This window comes from Glandiceps talaboti, chromosome 7 (genome assembly GCF_964340395.1).
Source record: "Glandiceps talaboti chromosome 7, keGlaTala1.1, whole genome shotgun sequence".
In the NCBI taxonomy this organism is placed as follows: domain Eukaryota; kingdom Metazoa; phylum Hemichordata; class Enteropneusta; family Spengelidae; genus Glandiceps; species Glandiceps talaboti.
In genome coordinates, this window is record NC_135555.1 from 15,175,830 (window position 1) to 15,199,619 (window position 23,790).

General features: G+C 36.2%; 1 protein-coding gene across 1 annotated transcript in view; it reads left to right on the forward strand.

Annotated features, from left to right (window-relative positions):
* Nucleotides 1-18,889, forward strand: part of LOC144437346 (Golgi apparatus protein 1-like) — a 41,930-nt gene extending 23,041 nt beyond the window's left edge. The window contains exons 13-23 of the mRNA XM_078126271.1: nucleotides 6,723-6,836; nucleotides 7,548-7,636; nucleotides 8,538-8,652; nucleotides 9,338-9,430; nucleotides 9,985-10,122; nucleotides 11,226-11,305; nucleotides 11,827-12,016; nucleotides 13,478-13,690; nucleotides 15,594-15,714; nucleotides 16,814-16,920; nucleotides 17,708-18,889. Coding sequence (XP_077982397.1) covers nucleotides 6,723-6,836; nucleotides 7,548-7,636; nucleotides 8,538-8,652; nucleotides 9,338-9,430; nucleotides 9,985-10,122; nucleotides 11,226-11,305; nucleotides 11,827-12,016; nucleotides 13,478-13,690; nucleotides 15,594-15,714; nucleotides 16,814-16,920; nucleotides 17,708-17,875 — 1,428 coding nt within the window. The 3' untranslated portion in view covers nucleotides 17,876-18,889. The remainder of the gene's footprint in view (nucleotides 1-6,722; nucleotides 6,837-7,547; nucleotides 7,637-8,537; nucleotides 8,653-9,337; nucleotides 9,431-9,984; nucleotides 10,123-11,225; nucleotides 11,306-11,826; nucleotides 12,017-13,477; nucleotides 13,691-15,593; nucleotides 15,715-16,813; nucleotides 16,921-17,707) is intronic.
* Nucleotides 18,890-23,790: the final 4,901 nt, after the last annotated feature.

Below are 23,790 nucleotides of genomic sequence, written 5' to 3' on the forward strand. Positions count from 1 at the left end.
CTATTGACTGGATAGAGGTGACTCATCTCAGATTTTATTGATGTTACTTTGTTGAATGTGGCTCTTCTCAAACATGGTGATCATTGAAACTGAACGCAATTGCAATTTCAGCTGTACCATAAAATGTGTAAAGGGGTACTAGGGGACAGAAAACTTACTAAAGGATGGCATTGGTGTACATCATGAGAAAAATGGGGTGACCATAGATGTATATTGATGCTGATGAAATACACCGACGTAATATACAGGATGGTTGTGTATCATTGTGGTAATATTGAGAACTTCAAATACAATCCATCCCAAAAAGGGGTTGCTTGCTGTTTTATCCATCAGACTTTTCTTCATTATTGCGTAGTCAGGAGTAATACCTTGAACTTGATGGTCTGGTTGCCTGTACTGCATTACTTATTTAAAAAAACACCATATTAATTAATATTATCACCAGCATGTCAAATGTAAAATATATTCCCATTGAACTGTAGCAGGTTGTGATTGCACGTTGAATGAACATTGCATGTTTGCATGAATGTGTGTAACCATAGAAACCAACCTGAATCTTCGCGTTTATCTTTCTTGCACAAATACCGCTTATGTTACCATAGTAACTATCGGGAGTCTATATTGCTCTTTGCATGGATTTTTATTACAAAGTGTAATCATAATATTATCAATCAGCATTTTGTACTCTGTAGGTTTTTTGCATTTAATATTGTCTTGTCTACCCATAGTAACCATCATGCGTTTATCAGTGTTGTTTGTCATATAGACTTCACAAAGTAAAACATATGTTAACTAGTTTGTGTTTTGTGTTCGTTGCACAAATATTTACCAAAACATATTACCATACTGAGTCAAGTTGTGCATTGTTCTGTTCCTTGCATGTCCTCAACATTTCATCTTTTTTGCTGTTGCATTTTGTAGAGTTCTGTGAACACTGAGACTAAAACCAAGGTAATGTTATTGATCCAGTTAGAATTGTCTTACATATAAACTGTTCACTGCAGCTAGATAACAAACCTTGTAATTTATAATGCATGCCAATTGTCAAGAATGTTATCATGTAGGTTAAAAAAAATATTATTGCACAGTCCATGACTTGCGGATAATGTATAGTTAATGGTCCATATGGACTACCAGACACAATACAGCTAGTGGTCCATGTGGACCACCAGATACATGATAGTGGGCCGTGTGGACCACCAGACACAATACATGATTGTACAGTTAGTGGTCCATGTGGACTACCAGACACAATCTAGCTAGTGGTCCATGTGGACCACCAGATGCATGATAGTGGGCCTTGTGGACTACCAGACACAATACATGACTGTAAAGTTAGTGATCCTTGTGGACTACCAGACACAATCTAGCTAGTGGTTCATGTGGACCACCAGACACATGGTAGTGGACCCTGTGGACTACCAGACACAATATAGTTAGTGTCCACTTGGACCACCAGATACATAGTAGTTAGTCATGTGGACCACCAGATACAATATAGTTAGCATCCACTTGGACCACCAGATACATGGTAGTGAACCCTGCAGATGACCAGATACAATATAGTTAGTGGTCCACTTGAACCACCAGATATATGATAGTGGACCCTGTTGACCACCAGATACAATATACTAAGAGTTCCATTTGGATTACCAGACATATAATAGTGGGCTGTGCGGACCACCCGGTGCAACACTGTTAGTTGTACATGTGGACCACCAAATACATAATAGTGGTCCCTATTGACCACCACATATACAGTTAGTGGTTCATATTTGTGTAGACAAACAAATAGGTAGCAAAGTTCCGTATGGACTGCTTAGTAGTTTTATGTCCATCAATAGATACACGTTATTGGTTCCCGTGGACTGTCAGATGCATTTGGGTTCGTGTAGACAACTAGTACATACAAATATATACTTAGTCTATTATATTACAGATTTGTGTTTACTGCCATTAAATTATTCTGAATCAATATAGACGACAGTACTCTTTGTTCACTATAAGAAATATTAATGATCCGTAGAGCACCATATATTTCCTTTGGAGTGAATGTTAGATATACAGCGATAGCGTAAAGGTATTCTTACTGTTATACTGTTAGACAGAGTTTGAACAATAGTGATAACAGCCTACATGTACAACCAGTGATTTGTCATTTAATATTAATGTGCTACTGTCAGAAGCCTCTACTGTGTTGTCTGTCATACAAATATGTAATATACTAGTACATGACTGTGTTTGTGAACTTTGTTCAGGGAAAAGGGTATTGCATGAATCAATACCTATTTAGCATCTCTCTTCATGGTAGTAATTAGAGAATTCTTAAATAGAGTAGTGAATATGTATGTCCTCAGCAGCAGTCAACAGGTCATACATCTCACTATATATGATTTACCCAATGGGAAATGGTCCACTGGTGCCTCATCTGCATATACATGACTATATCATGAAAAGTGGTGCTATGTATACTCACTAGTGCTTCATTTGCATATGCCCTGTGATTATTGTTGTGTACACCCTCTGGTGCTTCATTTGCATATGCACTGTTGGACTAGTGTTGTGAACACCCACTGGTGCTTCATTTGCATATCCACTGTAGGACTAGTGTTGTGTACACCCACTGGTGCTTCATTTGCATAATATTAGGACTAGTGTTGTGTACACCCATTGGTGCTTCATTTGCATATGCACTGTGACTAGTATTGTGTATACCTGATGCTTAATTTGCATAGACACTATGATTAGTGTTGTGTCCATCCACTGGTGTTTTTGTTTGCAATTTATTGTGTACACCTCCTGATGCTTGATTTGCATATGCACTAGGACTAGTTTTGTAATCGTCCACTGGTGATTGCATATTGAACACATATTGCCTGGCCATGAGGGCTATAGCACCCGTTTATTACACCCGAGGGACTGTGAGTTACCAGAATCACATGCTATTTCCAGTGGCCGAAGGGAAATAGCATGTGATTCTGGTAACTCACAGTCACAAGGGGGTAATAAACGGGTGCTATAGCCCAAATATAGGCCAGGCAATATGTGTTTTATTATATACCTCATGAAAATCTTGCCCTCTTCTCTTGAGGTTGGCAGACGACATCGTTCGAAGCTGCCATTTTGACCTGCTGTGAACACGCGGTGGTCACGTGACCATGTAATACCAGAATCACATGCTATTTCCAGAGGCCGAAGGCCTCGGGAAATAGCATGTGATTCTGGTAACTCACAGTCACGAGGGGGTAATAAACGGGTGCTATAGCCCAAATATAGGCCAGGCAATATGTGTTTTATTATATACCTCATGAAAATCTTGCCCTCTTCTCTTGAGGTTGGCAGACGACATCGTTCGAAGCTGCCATTTTGACCTGCTGTGAACACGCGGTGGTCACGTGACCATGTAATAAGTGATGGAACTATTTCCCTAGGGAAATAGTCATTCTATTTTCCTATCACGTGACCGATTCTAGTCAATCATGGCACCGCATTATCACTAGGTATATTATTATAATAATATATATATTGTGACTCGTGTTGTGTACACCCACTGGTGCTACTTGTGGTGTAGTGCACACAAAACCTATCATTAATATGTGTACTTGTGTGTACTGCATACATTGCACTGTACTCTTATCACATTGTCTTCACATCTCGTCCGCACTTGTATAAGTTCTTCCTCTTGTAAACTGCCAAATATCTTCCTGCATTTAACATTTTTTTGCACTCAGTTCATCGATAGCTTGCACTAACGATAAACGTGAAACACTTTATAACTTATTATACGGTTCATTCTGATTGGTTAGAAAACACTGAAAAGAGTATACTGCTACCTGTATGGTTTAATGATTTCAATTAAAGTATATTTCTATGAATCTCTGCTTTCCAAGCATCTTGCAGTAGCTTCATGTCAGCCAAAGAACTTTGTTTAGCAAGAATAATTTTTGCCTATAATTCAGCTATCAGCAAAGATGTTTGCCAGCAATTTACCCAGTACCTTGTGAATAGTGGCCTGGTTTTTAACATGTTCAGTCTTGGATTGTCCTGAAAGTTGGAGTTCTCATGACCTGCTCACCTCATTTTGTAATCTCAATGGATGGATTGTGTAGGCAGTTTGGAGTCAAATGAGATTTTGGGGTGGGGTGTATTGTGTTGATTGCTGCAATTGTATACATGTATATGTGTTAAGGTCTTAAGTTGGATTTTGTTTCAAGTCTTGAAAGATACTCACCTAATTATTCTTAGTATTATAGGATACATTGAAAGTAAGCAAATCCTATATTAAGAATATTTAGGTGAGGATCTTCCCGGAAGGAGAAATTAGTTTTGGGGGAAACAACAAATTTCTATGTTTGTAATGCTTAATATGGAAGTCATGTATTAAAAAATGTAAATTCTTAAGGTGGAGTTATGTCAGTGGGGACCTGGCTGTCAACAATGGTACAAGCAACCAGACACACCAGACTTCACTTGTCAACTGCAAGTGCATTTAAAAAGGGCTATGTTTCAATCCCAGGTTATGACAGTAGTGCTATCGTAATAGGGCTTACATGCCATGGGATCATTCCTTATTTTGGACCATAGCTTTGTCAAACTTTTGTTCAGTCCATGGACACACACCCACCATCAAAGTAACAAGGCCTTCAATAGTGATATGATCACTACATGCAGTCTCACTGTTATATAGATAGTCTTTTATGAACAGATCTTGAAGAATGTTTGACCTTCAAATATCGCCTATTGTAGTAATGTCTAATGGACAGGCGACTCGACAAAGTCATTCTGTTGTCATGTCTGTATCGCTATTTCTAAATTCCTTTTACCATAGGTATATATATATACCCCTCCCACCCATAAAGTACAGGAGAAACAGGCAGTGATCACCAAAAGACTGTGTGTGGACATCGTACACATTTTATGTTCCCCAAGAACCATTTAGATACGATACACACAGTCATTCAGCAATCATTGCCTGTTTCTCCTGTAATTAGCTCGTCCCCCATGCATGTCCCATACAGTTTACCTTTGGAAATGATGCAAATTTACCTTGGTTTAAAGTAGCCATGGATGAGGAATGGGCATTTATTTTGGATTTTTAATTTATAAAACAATTTTATCGTGGCTTCCTACTTGAAAAAACAATGTGAAACAGCATACATGTACACCATGTATGCCAAGTCTGTATTTGTACCTCAATAAATTGCAAAAGACTGATAAAACATGAAAATTTTTGTTATTTTACGTACAATGACAAACATTCTACATATTTTTGGAGGCTTTTTGTAATCAAGTTCTAAACACAGACTTGGCATATGTTGTTTCACATTAATTTTTCAAGTAGGAAGCCATGATAAAATAGTTTTTTTAATAAATTAAAAAATCCAAAATAATACCCAATCCTCATCCATAAGGCCATTTTAACTTTACAATTAAAGCTTCACTAGCTCTCAAATCAGACAGCTCATTATAATATCAGTAATTGGATGTGAAACATGTACATGTCAATTAGAGGTCAGTTTTATCCAAGTTGAAATCATCATTGCTTTGAAACCGCTGATTTTTAGGTGCGAACCTGAAGAAAATCAATTTGATTGGCTTAACTTTACCATGTCATTACAAGTACATTTTTTTGTAGGTTTACCTACAGGTGATTTAGATCAGTTCAATGATATTATGATATATGAATAAATCGTTATATATAAGAATAAATTTCATGAAATGTTCCAGCTGTAGCCAGTGTAGCTTTAAAAAAACCCTCAACACTAGTTCCACATAACTTCCATATGTTCCTACATCAGTGCATGTCATGGAAATTAATTTAAAACATTTTGATACATCCGAGTTATCGTGTGCATTTTGTATTAGTTATAGTATGGAAGTTTTAATGTTTAAAGGTGCACTTGGTAACTTGTTGATATGAGTACCCCTTAATGTATTCCAGATAAAGTTTTTGACGAGGGTAACACCTCCAACTATTCTATATATACTCCCATGCAATTAAACATAAAATGTGCCTCGAAATCAGAATCTTCAACTTTTTGCTGTCACTTTGTTCAATCAAACTCCATCGTCGTAAACCTCAACCTCTTTCAAGGCACCGTCCAAGACGCATCGTTATTTCGCAGTGTCACGAAAGAAATAACAGCTCTAGTGTGCGAGAGTGGCCCCACCCATTCTCCATTAAAATCAATAAAAAAATCAGAGCCGCAAATTTTGAATATAGAGGTCAGGATTTTATCTCAATGATAAAGTAATTCTAGAAACCACAATGTCTACTACTGAATACTGTGTTTATTAACTCTATAGGAAAATACAAGATTGCCAATTTCTATGAAAATAAGATGATGGTCACCCATGCACATTTTTTTGATTATTTCAGAAGGACAGCTTTCAAATGACAAATTTTGGAGAAATGTTAATGACCTTGATTTGAAGTGAAATTGGTCCCCAAGGCCTCATCAACTCTATCAACCTACTTGTCCTTATTCTCAACTTATACACCTGTGCTTTCTAATCTACATACCACTTACCCAATAACTCTGGTGCTACCATTTCTATGCTTGCTGATTGGTTTAACTGGTGACATACATATGTACACATCTTCCCTGCTGTACATACTATATATTACCATCATGTTGCTTTTGCTTTCATCATCATACTTAATTTTTTACAGTTCAAAGGTGAAAGTTCACCATGAAGTCTCTATTTTTTTTGTTATGTAGGATGTCCTCACACAGGACCAGGATGACGGCAACCTTATGCAATGTCTAATACAAAGTAAGAATTCAGTTGATATGAACAGAGATTGTGCTGCTGGAATTGAACATTTCCAACTGGTAGGTCAACTTTTTATTAGAAGTTGTATGTCGTAACCCCAATGCGACCTGATTTTGTTGAAGGGGAATGCTAATCTAGGAAACAGAGGCGTTTTTATAAACTATGGGATGTGGAGAGTCATTTCATGATTTTACACCACCTACAATTACTTGCAAATTCAAAGAAACATCAAGTTCATCTTGTGCCTTTATAGGGTATCTTTACTATGGGCCCATGCATCATGGGAGTCAGCAGAAATAAAATATTCATGGTTGAACAATGAATATTCATGACTCCTAAGTGTCTCCCTTCAGTGTAAAGCATATCTCTATGTATGTACACATTAAAATATTTGAAACATTGTGATATCAATGTATACATGTACATGTACAACATTGTAACACATGTACATATTGTCATTAATTTGCAACGTATATATTATATTATGAAAAATATGTGACACCTATTTACATAAATTAACCCTCTTCGTGTAAGCGATAACGGTTGTGACAGGATTGGGTTTAAAGAATGTGCAATATATCTTTATACTTATAATACATATTAGACATATACCGGTATGTACAACATGTTCTGGAAGTACATTTATCCCAGTTTGAAAGAATGTGAATACCAGATTATCTAGACTCAGTTCTGTATTGTGATTATAAATTATTTTATGCAGCATTGTGATATTCATATTATTTTACCCCCTGCACTACCTGTCTTTCCAGTTACAAATGAAAGATTATCGCTTCAGCTACAAGTTCAAGGAAGCTTGTAAGAGTGATGTCTTGAAATATTGTAAAGGGATAAAAAGCAAGTAAGTCACCGTTGATATCTTAACTTTTTTTTAAAGTTGTTTTTAGTGGAATTGATAACAGTACATTGTAAATATTAGCTTGGATGAGACGTAACAAGGTGTGATTGTACTAAACTCTGGTAGATCAAACACCTGTAATATATTCAATGCTTTGTGAACATGAAAATTAAAAACACCATTCCTTGATGGGAATAATTAAAGGGGAATACCACTACAAGAAATAGGGGTATTTTCATAAAGTTTAGGTTCTGGACAGTCATTTCACGGTTTCACAAAAGTTCATATAAATTCATATCAGTTCACATAAAACTCAAGACACACCAACTGAAATTTTACTGCACCTTCATGTCTCTAGCAGTGACATGATTGCTTCTTGCGTATGCATTAGAAGAGCAATACATATTACTGACTCCTAAGTGCATATTACCTTCAGATAAACAGCCCTTGTGTATCATTACTGGGACAAGCCATTAGCCAAGCAAGTGGACTTGTTATCAAAGAGTACCAATATTTACACATGTGATGATGGGCTCTTACATAACACAAGTAAACAGCTGTAAAACCTCTATTCGGCCGTCTGCATGGACTGCAATTGAGGCAAACCTTATCTCCGTCTTATATCAGTTGTTATCAATTTATTAGGCTATTATAAGTAACGCTACAAACAGCTTTATAGATGCAAACAACTTTTATGACACCTGTTTTCGCCAGGCAAGCCCGCGGGTTTGTTGCACTTGGACCGCTAATGGTTTGTGACTGTCATGTCATGCAAGTCGATTTCTGTTTTGAAATGAATTTGAAATTAAATTAACTCAGGAAATGAAATTTTTAATAACTCGGTCTTCGTTTCATTTGGTATATACATGTAGTAACAATGGTGTATTCTTGAATACATTTACAGGGGAGAAGTAGTAAGCTGTCTTAGTACCCGTGTACTGAACGATACTCTCAGACAACAACAGCATACCGTGGCTGAAAACTGTCGAAAAGAACTAAGAGTTGAACTCTTAGAAAAGGTTGGTAGAGATCATCACCACAGCCATCCTTGTTTGTACAAAATATCCTGTGCATTGCCCTCAGAGTGGTTCACTTTTAGTAGCTGAAAAATAGTCCATTGGATCATATATTTCAGTTTGATGCATGAAGTTCATTCTGTCCTTAAATATTACTGTATAAACAACTTACGACACTGGTAATCCAACTTTTGGTTTACTAAAGATAGATGCAAACTAAAAATTCTAATTGTACTTCAGTGTGGTAGATTAGCGTTCCTCTGTTGTACAATTCTAATCACCCTGTGATCAACATAGTGTAAACATTGGAAGTCCCAAGACAGCACTGCAAGTAGATGTAACACTAAATGAACTAGTTTTCAGAGACACCTCTGAGACTATAATTAAACCAACATCCATTCAACATCTTATCACTGTTGTATCAACATGTTGTGACAATAGTTTTAGTTTGTGTCTATCTTAGAAAACCAAAGGCTCAATTACCAGGGTAATATGAATGTTTTGACCCTGCAAAAATCAAACGTTTTGTAATCAAATATCTGACTGTGCTTTAGTGTTTATGTTTGTGTGTATTCATATAAAATCAATTTTGCACAACATATTATGTGTAAATCCTATGAACATACATGTATACCAGTTAGATTTCAGTCATTGACTTCTCATATGATATCTTTGATTTTGTTGTCAGTCTGAAGATGCCCGACTCGACCCAGAATTGATGAAGGAATGTGGGGATGATATCAGACGGAGCTGTAGTGATGTTCAGTTTGGCAATGCAAGGGTGAGTACAAAGTTGAGGCACAACTTGGCAATGATTGCTGTAAACTCACTTTCAGGATATTGGCATTAGTTTGAAAGACTCATCAAGAAAGGATTGATTGATTGATTGACTGACTGACTGACTGACTGACTGACTGACTGACTGACTGACTGACTGACTGACTGACTGACTGACTGACTGACTGACTGTATCATAGGTCATCCAGCAGTTCATAATATATGTGAATGATTTAGTTTTAATATTGAGAATAAAGAAATTATATGAGATATGTGAAATCAATGCTCTGAAATCAGCAAAGTCTATTTGACTATATATTATATATCACCCAAGATACCCAAACAAGTTTATCATGTAGCAGAGTTCAGGAAAGTGAAGGATGATATCTAGAATCAGAGGCACTTCAGAGTTATGTGAATTGTATGAGCATATCAGTTATAGAATTGTTAGTACATCTACTTCACTAATTTTGTGTGGATTTCTAACATATCTAATAATACAGTGTTTCTATCCTGATTACTGACTGCATTGTTTTGCTTAATTATTGTATGTACTAGGTTTTGGAGTGCCTTAAAGATCACAAGCAAGACTTGAGTCAAAAATGCCACATGAAAATCTTCAACCGACAAAAAATCGAGGCTATGAATCCAGAAATGGACTATACTTTGATGAGAGCCTGTAAACGAATGATCAAGGTAACTTAGTGACACTCATGAGCATGACACTGCATCCACCATATAATTTATACTTCCATACACTGTTATTTCAGTGAATGAGGACTCAAATGGCTTGAGTCTTTGACTACTGTCTCTCATCGGCAGGCTTTTTCAGAACGTTGGGTTTGAATCCACCATAACGTCTTCATAATGAACCCTCTAATTAAAGTGAGCTTTCACTTAAAAGAGTAACACCACTCCAGGACATTTTCATAAGCTGTGAGTTCTGGAGAGTCATTTTATGCTTTTATACCACTTATGTTACAGTTACTTGCAGTTTAAGTTTAGAGAAACATCAGAGAAACTTGTCTAGCGACTTGTAGTGACAAAGGCACCTTAGCTTACTTGTATTTTCCTTGGCTGAATGAAGAAAATTATTGGGGAATAATATCTAACTGTTCAGCCCTGTCAGGCTTGTAATCCTTGACTATACTAAAATGCCGAATATCCTGCACAGTCCAACCAGATTTAGTTGCAGCCAATCAAATATCATTATGCTGTAAAAGGTCAAAATCACCATGATGTCAGCCTTTCAAGGCTGATTTATGAGACCAGCCACCTACTGTTATATTTACAGTAAAACATAAGTTTCTGACCTTACTTGAGCATTTTTATCAAGTACAAACAATTGACAAGTATCACCATAACAACAACCATTCTTATCACCAAAAGCAGAAACTGTTTGATTTTTTAATCTACATAATGACCTCTGTTTGAACTTCTAATCACAAGTTCAAGGAAACGCCTAAAACTTTTGATCTAGCACAGGCAGGTAGAGCCACAGAGTAGTGCAGATGTGAGTGGTAGCTGGTATAGTGGCAGTAATGTCATATTTTACATTAGTATGAGTCTCATAGTCTTATTAAGTGTTACAATAGATCCATCTGTGCGTCCGTCTGTTCGACCGCCTGTACACAGACTTATCTCAGACACGCAATATTGATTCCATTCAAACCAAACACAAAAGATACATGTTATTATAGTGTGACCATATTCACTTCATTGTTTGTAACTACATTCTATAGTTTGAATATTTATAGTATTTTCGAACCTTATGTTAAACATTTTTTTTTTTTTATCAGCAATTTTGTCCAGATACTGACCCGAAGGATATATTTATTTGTCTGAAGAACCACAAAACAGACCCAAATATGGAACCAAAGTAAGTACTCTGACATGTTCATTGTTGGTAACTATTTCATGATATTAGTTTAGTCCCAGGAGATGAAGTCCTGGAGATGTTCTGTGCATTCCGTGTCCATCCATGTCAGATGTGACCATGCATTTTTTCTAATGGGAAGACATTTTTTGTTGTCATACAAATCATCTAGGTATGGTGTTTGATTTGTCAATCACCTTAGCCTGAGAAATGATATTTGATTGGTCACTGTGACTTTCAATCACACACATGACATTTGATTGGTCAGTGGGAGACTGTCAATCACCTAAACATTGGTATATGATTGGTCAGTGAGACTGTCAATCACCAAAGCATAATACATTAGTACTAAGCGGGAGTTTTCCGACCCAGCAGAATGGATTAGAAAAATATTAGTAGAGTTAGGTTCACAAAATAGTTCTATTTGAAATTTGTGGGATTTGTCACTGCCAATGGTGACTGTCTAGTGCTACTCAATATGAAGCGATTTGACTAAAACTCGTGTGATATTTTTTATTTGATAGATGTAAGCAAGTTATTGGCAAACGACAGGTTACCAAGAATACTGATTATAGATTGAAGCCAGCTTTAGAGAAAGCCTGCAGTAAAGATATCCCTAAGTTTTGTACTGATATAGTGGATCAACACCACAACTCGGAAGATGAATATCAAGGCAAAGTTATCCAGTGTTTGAAAGAGAAGTTCCGTAAAAACGTAAGTTGTTGAAATTTGTGAATCAATATCATGAATATATATCCCCCCCCCCCAAAAAAAAAAATAAAAAAAATTTCCTAAGGAATGACACTTACATTGACTTACAGTCATAGTAAGAAATATTATTGACCTTGTATTGAAATTGCACTCAATTATTGCAAACTTTAAGGTATCATACCCCATGACAGCGCCCTCTATAGGTGGTGTCGTATCTCTGTGGTACTAGAATGATAGGTCATTTGTATGACATCATGTCTGATCCCAGATTATTGTAGTAGGCATTATGTTAGTATAGTTTGTATACCTACGAGAACAAAGGCCCAAGAATGGCTTCAGGTTCACACACTGCCACTTAAAATGTGCAGTAAGAGTGTGGGGGTATTTACTTGAGAATGAGGCAGGTGTCATGAGTTTCTGTTTGTCTTTGCAGCTAGATATGTATGTATTTTATAAACTAAGGTGCAGACAGATGTTTTGATATGTTTCAGCCTCCCAGCTTTACAGTATTTAAATGTACAATGAATTTAGGTCATCTAAGGTCAAGTGAACCCTTCCCTGGTCCTAATGTACACGTTACATAGACCACCATTGTGCCCTCAGAACCAATTTAAATGTATCGCTAATACACAGCAATTTCTGGTGACTTTCCAATCATAGTGCCTTATTCTCGACTGTGTGGTGACTCCAAAAAATTACATTTTTTTTAACATTATGACACAATTAAAATCCTGTCTTTCGTGAATGAGCAGACTGTAGGTCACACCAGGTCTTTGACCTTTAACCTCTACTAATGACAAGAAATCTTAATAGAATGTTTTAGTACTTCATTCCTATCTCATCATATCAACATGTATGACAAATATCAAGTTTTTTTTTTACTTTTGTTGTGTTTTCAAGCCCAGTTTGTTCTTTATAGTGCTTGCGTTACATGTGTATGTGTAATCTGTGTTAATGTTTTTGGTGTATATACTTATTAACTGGCAGTTTTATATCCCTTTTTGGAATCAGTAAAATCACTATTTTACTACCAAATCAGAGTGACTATAGACTTTCAATTCGGTGGCATCATGTTTTTTTACACCTTGCAAAAAGTTTTCTTGTTTTTACTTACATAAAACAAAATACAGATACTGGTAGCTCGCAAGCATATAAAATGTTAGATTTTATCTCACTGTGAACACAAATCAACATCACTGTTGGATGAAACAAGGAAGATTCAAACACAAAACTGTTTTATTTGTGTTCACTGTAAGATAAAGTGTAGTATTTTCATGTGCGAGCACACTATCAGTGACTGTATTTTGTCTGTGTAATTTGTGGCCTAAAAAACTGCTGTGATATGTACACAATTATAAACAACACACTGTGCCACCCGTATTTCAAATCTATAGTGGTTTGTGGTACATGTAGTACTTGCCAGTTATATTTGACTTGCAATGTTTTGTATGTGTGTGTCTTCAGCGTCTATCACCAAACTGTGAAGGTCAGATACGTCTACTGATGCAGGAAGCTGCCATGGATTATCGCATGGATCCAGTACTGAAGTCAGCCTGTCTTAGTACCATCCAGGAATTGTGTTCTGAGGAGTCAACTCAGCCTGGTGCTGGCAAAGTAGAAGATTGTCTAAAATTACGCCTATATCATAAGGCTATCAAAGATGCAAAATGTGAAATGGTAAGTCAGACATCAAACATTGGGAACAAGGTTATTATTTGTTGGAATCTTATGCACCCACACACAACAGACAGACAGACAGAGACAGACAGACAGACAGACAGACAGACAGACAGACAAGACATGCATGCAAAGACAGATGGACAGAAATGCATACACACACACATACATACCTCATACATACATAAGAGTGCAAAAGTAATGAGTAGAACAGTCCTGAACAGTCACATACAGACAGACACACACACACACACACACACACACACACACACACACACACACACACACACACACACACACACACACACACACACACAGTCATTTGCACATGCACACACACACACACATATTATTTTTTAGGATTTCAAAGTAGATCAAATCTATGTGACTTTTCCTATGTACATATACAAAAATGTAGGTTACCAAGGGGTCCAACAAAAATTATATACAATATATGGAAATCTAGGCAAGGTTTACCAGACTTTCCCAGTCTGTAACATTACTAGTGATTCCCAGACGTCAACCTGCATCAAAACTGTACATTGAACCCTATCATTCAATAAAATCTCTAAGACAAGTGACTCGCTCAGACTTTCAAATGACCAAATTTCAAGTTAGTATGAATTTGATATGGCATGAAACCTTTTTCCCTGAGGGCATATTCTTGTTTGTAAAGGATTGTTGATCACTTGCCAGTCTTATTGAGGTCAGTAAAGTCACTGTGTATATATACAAAGCAGTAAAGTGCTCCAAGCAGGCTAAGGTTGTCAGACAACTAGAAATAAGAAATGTGGAATTGAAAGTTTGAGTGATCTTTATTTTGACAAATAAACATTGAGCCAGGAGTAATGTTAAATGTTCAAACTGTGCATGAAATGAAAATATCGGTGTAGGAAAATGACGAGATATTGTAAGACATGTAGTAGACAGTTATATTGTATCAATCTGTCAGTCAATCAATCAGTCAGTCAGCAGTCAGAGGAATTGTATACTATTATTGCATTGTTTCCCATCTGTTGACTGTGCTGTGTTTGTTGTACTGCACTGTACTGTACTGTACTGTACTGTACTGTACTGTACTGTACTGTACTGAACTGTACTGAACTGTACTGTACATACATAATCTTGTAAAGTGCTGTGTTGTGCTGTGCTGTACTGTACTGTACTGTAATCTTGTAAAGTGCTGTGTTGTACTGTGCTGTACTGTGTTGTGCTTTGCTGTGCTGTACTGTACTGTACTCTTGTAAAGTGCTATGTTGTGCTGTAATGTACTGTACTGTACTGTACTGTACTGTACATACTGTAATCTTGTAAAGTGCTGTGTTGTACTGTACTGTACTGTACTGTACTGTACTGTACTGTAATCTTGTAAAGTGCTGTGTTGTACTGTGCTGTACTGTGTTGTGCTTTGCTGTGCTGTACTGTACTGTACTCTTGTAAAGTGCTATGTTGTGCTGTAATGTACTGTACTGTACTGCGCTGTTGTACTGTACTTTACTGAACTGTACAACTGTGCTGCACTGTGCTGCACTGTATTATTGTAATGTACTGTACTGTACTGCACTGTACTGCACTGTTTTGTATTGTTCTGTACTGTACCATAACTTTTACCTGGGAACTTCTGAGGAACTCGTGTATATTTCACCAGCTTACACCTGTTAAGCATCTACTCCATTTCCCATGTGTTTACCCTGAACACAAACTTATGAATAATAAACATAGGAAAGTCTAGTAGATTTTACTCTCTTAACAAAACACTGATTCTGTTACACTGCATATGTATAATATTGCCACTGCATTGAGATGAAAGGTCTTGAATCGCAATTACTATAGTGCTGTGTATTCAGCTCAGAGTACTTGTGTATATCAATATAAATTTTCCCTCTGTTTATCCTGCCAACAGGAAGTTGCCAGACTCGTTCATGAAGGTAGAGCAGACATCCATGTAGATCCCATTCTCTACAAAACATGTGCTTTAGACATCAAACACTTTTGTGTAAATATACCACCTGGGGAAGGCAGACGTAAGTATATATAGAGATTCGGTGCTTTATGTTTTACTTTACAGTAAGTTATTTCAACCTGCTATGTAACAGATCACGACTATTGGGACTCTTTCTGAGGTCAGAGGTCAATGAATAATTTATATTCACCCTGATCTCCACCCATGCATGATTGCAACCACCTCACATTGAAATGTACTGTACAAATAATGTTGCTTTGGTGTTTCATTCATGTAACATGATATCTTTTTAACACACACTCTGATTTCAAGACTGCAAATGTAAAATAAACAATTGTGTAGATGCCCCCCCCCCCCCCATGTAGAATTACATGGAGACAAGTAACCATGCTGATTAGCAGTAGGAAAGTAAACAATTGAAGCCACTAAAATCATCAAGTCTGCCTAATGTTTTCAGCAGACACCTGTGCTAATGTATTATCACTGTAAAAGAATAGCTATGCCTGTCACTTTTTAATGTGATTGGGGAAAGGATCCTGCTGTGTTTGTTGTGTTTCAGTTATTGTTACTCTAGAGTTGAAATATGTGTATCTTTGTGTCAAAAACATGATGTCCCCATGAGCGCAACACCAAACCAGTGTTGTTTCTACTGTAAATACTACATGTCCTCAGGCTGTGTGTTTGATGGTTGATGTACATATGCACTCTACTGACAGTATACTTGCAGTTGGTAATCACAGTATTGCTAGTGTGAAATATATCCATCTATCTATCTGTAGTTGAAACAGAGCTCACAAAAAAGGTTCTGTGCCCTAAAGATTGTGTTTTACCCACATCTTCTTTAACCATGGTAATACATGTAATATGTGTCTTTTGTGATCAACTTCTCATGAACAGCTGGCTTATGTACGTGTGGTTTACAACGTCCTTCAAAGTAGTGTTTCTAGTTTGTTGCAAATCAATACATGGTAATATTTGTAGCTCGTGTCCAAGGGAATTTTAGATCTCATAAAATCTTTCTTGATTTACAGGGGAATGGCATTCTAGGAAATAAAGGCACACTACGTGTTTTGAGCCATTTCAAAATCACCTACAATTGAGAGGTGTCTTACACTGAAAGTCAGGATTTTAAGCATTATGTTTTATTTTTTGTCTTCCAGAAATGTCGTGTCTTCTTGAAGTTTTAGAAGATAAAACAGTTCGTCTTAGTGTAGATTGTAAACGTGTACTTACAGAGAGAGTAGAAATGTGGGAATATGCTGCAAAGGTAATGTACAGTTGTCATCGATGATCATGCTTATACAGTAGAGTTCAGCTGAAGAATTACTTTCCAGCTTGGCCAAACAAGGCTAGCTAGGCTGGCATTAACACCTCACCGACATGTGTTAGCAGTTGGAAGGGTTAATGCCTGCCTCATCTCAATGTTAACACAAGCCTTCATATAGCACAGTGCCACACACTAGACTGACACTAATGTCTCACCAGCATGTGTTAGCAGCTGGAAGGTTTTGATACATACACCAGCACACACCATGCTGGACCCATGTTAAAGTCAAACTGACAATGAGCTAGCAAATTGGAAAGCAATTCTTTTGCCACAATGTACAGAAAAGTGGTCAGTACAGAACTAAACTGTCAGACATACTGATGGAGTATACTTTCATATATGTACCTCAGAAAGTTTTGATTTTGATCATGATCATTTGTAGATTTCACCATATAGTTCATGTTATTCTTGTACCATGTATTTGTGTATTGTATTTGTGACTGTGCATGTACATGTATGTATGTATGTATGTATGCATGCATGCATGTATGTATGTATGTGCGCATGCATGCATGCGTGTGTGCGTGTGTGTATGTATGTATGTATGTATGTATGCATGTATGTCTATGTATATATGTATACAAATTTGTGATACTGCAACCTGTGTTGTGTATAAGATGACTTCATGTAATATTTTTCAAGTATTCAACTTTTGAAAATGGCAGTGTATGATTTCCTCTAAATTCATTCTTCTTTTTTTTTCATTTCTTTTTTTATCCCTTCACAGATTGCTCCACCAGAAACACTTGCTGACCTGTACCAACAGATCCAAAATTCACCTTCTAAAAATTATTATCTTATAGTATTGTTTGGTGTAATTGGGGTTCTCTTTCTATTTGGTATGGTCTGTGGTAGGGCAAGCAAAAGAGTTCGAGCTGAACTGAAAAACAAATAATTTAATTTTGTACCATAGGGAGGGATACAGGTCTTTAGATCTTTCAAAAGTCATTGGTTAACATCACATGTGAGGTCTGCGTGCTGGGTGAAAGGTTGGGACATGAATGCTTTTGATATTAGGTGGTACCACATTTACAAGATGGTGGACATACAACAGTGGAAGTCTTGGTGCAAACTACGGTAGTTAGATAAACACAAACTCAAAGGGTTTTTCAAAACGTTCTATGACAAGTTAGACCTGAATGCAGAGCTAAGCCTATCCTTGTAATTGTAATGGTTTTTCTGTGAAAGACTTGGCATTGCGACGTGTATCAGCTATTGCAAGTTAGACCTAAATGCAGAGCTTAAACTATCCTTGCAATTTTAAGTTTTTTTGTGAAAGACTCAGTCTGCTTTCCGACATCTATCGGGATAACAATTTACCACTATGGCATCCATAGTTTCGACAAGCTAAGACAGACCCAAACCGAAAGTATTATTTTAACGATTACTTTGTAAAAGTGTTTGGTTCGTGACATCTGTTGTGATTGCTGTATTTGACTATCATGGTGCATGCCCTTAGTTTCAATTTGCTAAGACAGACACACATTAATTTATTATTGTATTGTTGATGATTACGCAAATGTGTGAAAGTTTCGGCTTTGCGACATGTATTGTAAATGCAGTATATGACTATGGCATCCTTAGTTTCGACTGCTAAGACAAACAAAAACTACATAGCTATTGTTGTGGCATGTAGAAGGTTCAATCAATGGGTGATAGTGGTGCCTCGGTTGTACTTACGTAATCATCCTGGTGTAAATATTTGCAGTTGTCGGAAATGTACACTGGAAATAAATGCAAACAAAAACATTGCATTGGTCTTCAGGTAGACTGAACTGGAACCTGATTTTGTGTGTTTGCTGTTGATACCAAGATTTCCACTGTTGTATTGTACTGTCATGATATGTGGTTCTGTTGTCTAGTATTTTCAAAAGCCTTTTTATTTTGTTAGTGGTGTTTTATTTAAATGTGTATGGTGGATGGGGGGGTTGGGGGTTGGTTGGGGGGAGGGGGGGTTATGGCGAAGTAAGGTTTAAACCAGAAATAGGGACCAGTCTGCAGAGGTGTACACTTGTCGTACATAAACTGTACAGCTTGAAAAAAAATCACGACAAGTGTGAAATATTGTGCACCAGATCAGTAGTAGTGGTGGTACAAGGTTATAGAGATACTATTGATATTAACACTTCAATGGTTTTTGCTGGGGTTTTGGGAACCTGTTATCTGCATGGATTTCTATACTTGTATACCATACTTTTGGTAGGGAATCCCAATAAGAGAAGAAAGGTGATAAAACTTGCATGGATTTCCATACCTTGTACAATAATTTGGATGGGGAATCTTGGTCAGGTACCTTGGGAAATATTTCACCCATTTGTAAAAAAAAAGAAAGAAAAATACTGTGTTGACAATAGGTTTGGAATTTGGGGTTTTACATTTAAATCTTTAAATTTCAATATGAACTCCTCACAGTATTACATAGCCTCAAGTCTTGCTAGTGTTGATCTAAAAAAAACAACAACAACAACACTTTGCAGATGCTTTTATCTCTCACTGTGAAGATATTATCATTTACGCAGACATCATTTTACACTCTGTAAAAGAAACATAACCCGCCGATTAATCCCCCAATCACAACAGCAGGCAGTACATCACCCCCAAAAGACGTTTATACGCAGCTAATAATGAACGACATATTCAGGCGAAATTTGTCCAATGTACATGTATATTTATTCTGTAGAATGGTAAAAGTATTGTAGATTTGATGTTTCTGCATTTACTTGTGGTAATCTAGATATCGTGGGTTTTTTTCCTTATGTGTATAGTGCTACGTTTTGGTGCATGATAAAAAAGTACAGTTATATAGAGTTCCTCATATTCCAGGAGTCAACTTTCTTTAGTTTTTGTAATGTTGTATTCTTTCCCAGATTTTTTTAAACCCATTTTTCTTTACAGAATCTATTTATTTCATAGCTGTTTTTTGAAAAATAAATAACAATTTGGGTTGGGGAGTTGGGGAGGGGGGTTTGAGTAAGGGGAGGGAGTTTGACAAAATTTTAGCCATTGCTAAATCGGGGATGGATATGTGTTTCAACCTCCCTTTTATGGATGGAGCTAAACAGAAATGTTTTTAAAGTTCACTTTGGTTGATTAATGCGATCACATTATATAACTCGTATTATACCAGCATAAGCCAAAAATATGGAATTTATACCCTGGCAATTCTACAACATGTGTCTATGTCACGAAAACATATGTCTACATCATTAGTTCTGCTGTGTTCGAAAGATGATTCAAAACGTTCAACAATTTTTCTTTGACATTACTGGCGTTGGTATAAATATGTTATTCTCCAATATTTTTCTCCGGAATGTACTCATCACCTAATGGATTTGTCACTACTCATCTTGCGATTCATAGTAATAAAGCCATAATAGGTCACTCGTATTTTCCCCGGCTGAATAAAGAAAAGTATTTGGGGAATAACAGCTAAATGCCTTTAACAAATTACACCAATGCCCCACTATGTGAATAACAATATGTCAATAAATGTGTATTGTGGAATATTACAAATATATATTAGATGCTTGCTTTATCCTATCATCAGCTGCAAAAATATATTTCAACAGACTTCTTTGGTCAGTCCTTGCCTTTGGCAATTGTTTGCATGAATTTCTTGTGTAAGTTTGAGGGTTGAGGGGGAATGGGTTGAAATCATAGAAATGGTTTAAAAAACTCATTTTTCTTCTCAAAGGCACTGGTAATATATGTACATTTCTTTTTTAAATGTTACACAACCATACAGTTTAAAAAATCATTCCACAGACAACTGTAGAATCATTAATGTAAGTTGTATTCTTAAATCCATTAGACAGGAAAAAAACAACTTGTCTGTATTTATACAATGAGTAGTTGGTTATATTCGATATTGAATAAGCATGATATGAGTTTTGGGCACTCATATATAGCCTATGAAGTGAATATTTTCGATGGCCAACACTTTACTTATTGCAGCTGTACTTTTAGTACTTTAGTTGAAGTTTGAACACATTCGGACAATGATATACCGTTAACATAGCATGTGCCTCAGAAATAGAAAATCAACTTTTACTGTTACTTTGTTCAGGAAAACTCCAACCCATTCTAAGTTATAACCAAGAAAAAAAATGAAGGGTCACCATACAAATTTATGAAATTACAGTCAAAATGATATCAAAATTAGGCCATTTTGGAATCCAATATGGCCACCAAATCCAATATGGCCACCGAATATTGTGCTAACTTTTTGGGAACATTGAAAAATGTCTGTTTTCTTTTAAAACAAGATGATGAATCCCCAAATTTCGTACTATTGTATCACAAGGACCAGGAAGAAGCTGTAAATGTGGCAAAATGTGGAGAGATTTTAATAATTCAGATGTTCAGAGGAGATGCATTCTGCCTTAAACAGAAAGTAGTGACTCAATTATAATTATAAACATCATAATAATTGTCTACATTTTGTTGTAAATGAAAATCATATGTGTACTTATTTGTTGCTAAATAATGTTTATACACTTGTGCTATCACATTGTTGACATGTTCATGTTGTAATCAGTGTTTTTCCTCCCCAGAAATCAGTTTACCATGAATTAAATATTACATTAATTAAATCTAGTTATACAGACAAGGTTTTTTTATTGATTCAAAAAAACGAAATTGGAAAAAATAAAATTGCTTCTAAAATCGAAATTATTCACAAAACTAGTGTACAGTTATGTAAGCTTCAAATGAATGTTTATTATAGATGGCAAGACTCTTGGTGTTTCTCTTCAGTTTGCTGCTAAGTTACTGTTGCTATGAGATAGTTGTCATAGTAACAATTATGCTATTATTTTTTTTTAATTTGACATTGGTTATGTCATAGACTTTTTTTTGAGATGCCTTGAATCTGCACTGTTATGTGTACACTCTTAGGATGAAATTTACAACTATCGTACATTTCGTTGTCCTTATACTACTATATGTCTTTGCAAAACAACAAACAAACAACATTTGGCATTCTTAGGACTTCAAGTGTCTTCTCTGATATTTACATTTAGTTTTATGGAAACAAAAACAATCTTTTAAGAAACTTTCATCCTGTTCAGATGTGTGCTTTTTCATGGCATTCCTAAAAGTAATCCTTCTGGTGGATCTTTTGTTTTGTAATTTTTAATTTTGCTGTTATTTATAGTTGTATTTTTGTACTAGACAATTCGTTAGATAATTTGTATTCGGTGAATAGCAGACTTTGTGTGCTTTTTGGGTCTAATGACTGTCTTCAGATTATTGACATATGTTGATTTCGTCATCTCTTTGGTGCCGGAACCGAGGGGGGGGGAGGGGGGAAGCCAATAATACTTTAATTTAAGTACACAAGCAGGTAATTAATTAATTTGTTTGTGCTAATCTACTTGGTGAAATGATTTGGGTAGTGAACTTTTGCAACATATCACTAACAAGAACTTGAAATGAACTGAGACATCGTATAGTATAGGACACCTCTGTATTTGATACGTGCTGCAAGAAATATCAAATATCAAAAAATACTAAAAACGTTAGAATGTTTTCGCCACGGTAATTTCTATCGTTGTCACACTCATTTTGCATATTACACCTTTTAAATGAATAGTACCTTTCTATGAGAAAATATGTCATTTGGAAAGACAATTTAACAGTCATGTGCTGAAGTGTTACTCAAATATGTTGCAGATCATTGTACAGTGACTTCTGCCCCCTACTGTTATTTGGTCTGAAAATGAACGAATTCAAGGTGGAAATTACAACGACAAAGGATTTTGTTGCACTGAATTTGAAGTAATGGCAAACTTTCAATTTGGTGGCTTTGGTCATTCTAAGATGTATTCGTAAAAGTTTTGGTAATTTTTTTTTGGTAAAAAATGTTGGTAATTCTACTTTTTCATCATCATTGTGCAATTTGGTATGCGACCACAGCAAGCTGCATGACAATAGTTATAACACAACACAAAAAGAGTATTTTTTACACTTCCAAGAGGACCGATTTAACAGGAACTATTAAACATGTTACATGTGTAAAACTTGTAAAGATACATGCTTCTAACAATTTCAATTTTAAAAACAAATGTGTTGTCTGTGCTGCACTCCTTTCACATTGCTGTAAAAAAAACACACACGTTGGATGCTGTCAAACACGTCCATACTTCATTGGCAAAAGAAATGTACAATTTTGGTGTAAAGATTTTATCTAATAAAATAACTCGGAGGAAGCAACATGACTGGACTTTTGACATGTTATGTATTTCACCCAATTTGTTGAACACATACATGTACATGACGAGGCAAAAAAAAAATAGAATTGTTTGGTTCCGGTAACCCCACCCAACCTAATTTTTTACTGCCACCCTAAACATTTTTTAGGTAATTCGAATAAATTGTCGAAAAATAGAGAGAGAGAGAGAGAGAGAGAGAGAGAGAGAGAGAGAGAGAGAGAGAGAGAGAGAGAGAGAGAGAGAGAGAGAGAGAGAGAGAGAGAGAGAGAGAGAGAGAGAGAGAGAGAAAATGCAAAGTCGCGCGAGAAATAGTGAGATTTGAAGACGATATTGCCCTCGTGTGATCAAAACAACATGGTGGAATACAGCATAGCACATCATGTCTTATGCCTATTTAGTACAGAAAAGTGGGATTACGTCGATGAGAAGTCTCTCTTGAACTCTGTAAATATGAAGAGAACATTTGAACATATCCTCGAAAATTAAAAAAGAAAGAAAATCCAACCTGCCCACACTTTTTAAATTGGGGTGTTATCGGAACCACACATTATTTTTTTTGGCCTAAACGGGCTATAACGTTTGCATTATTATAGTGTTA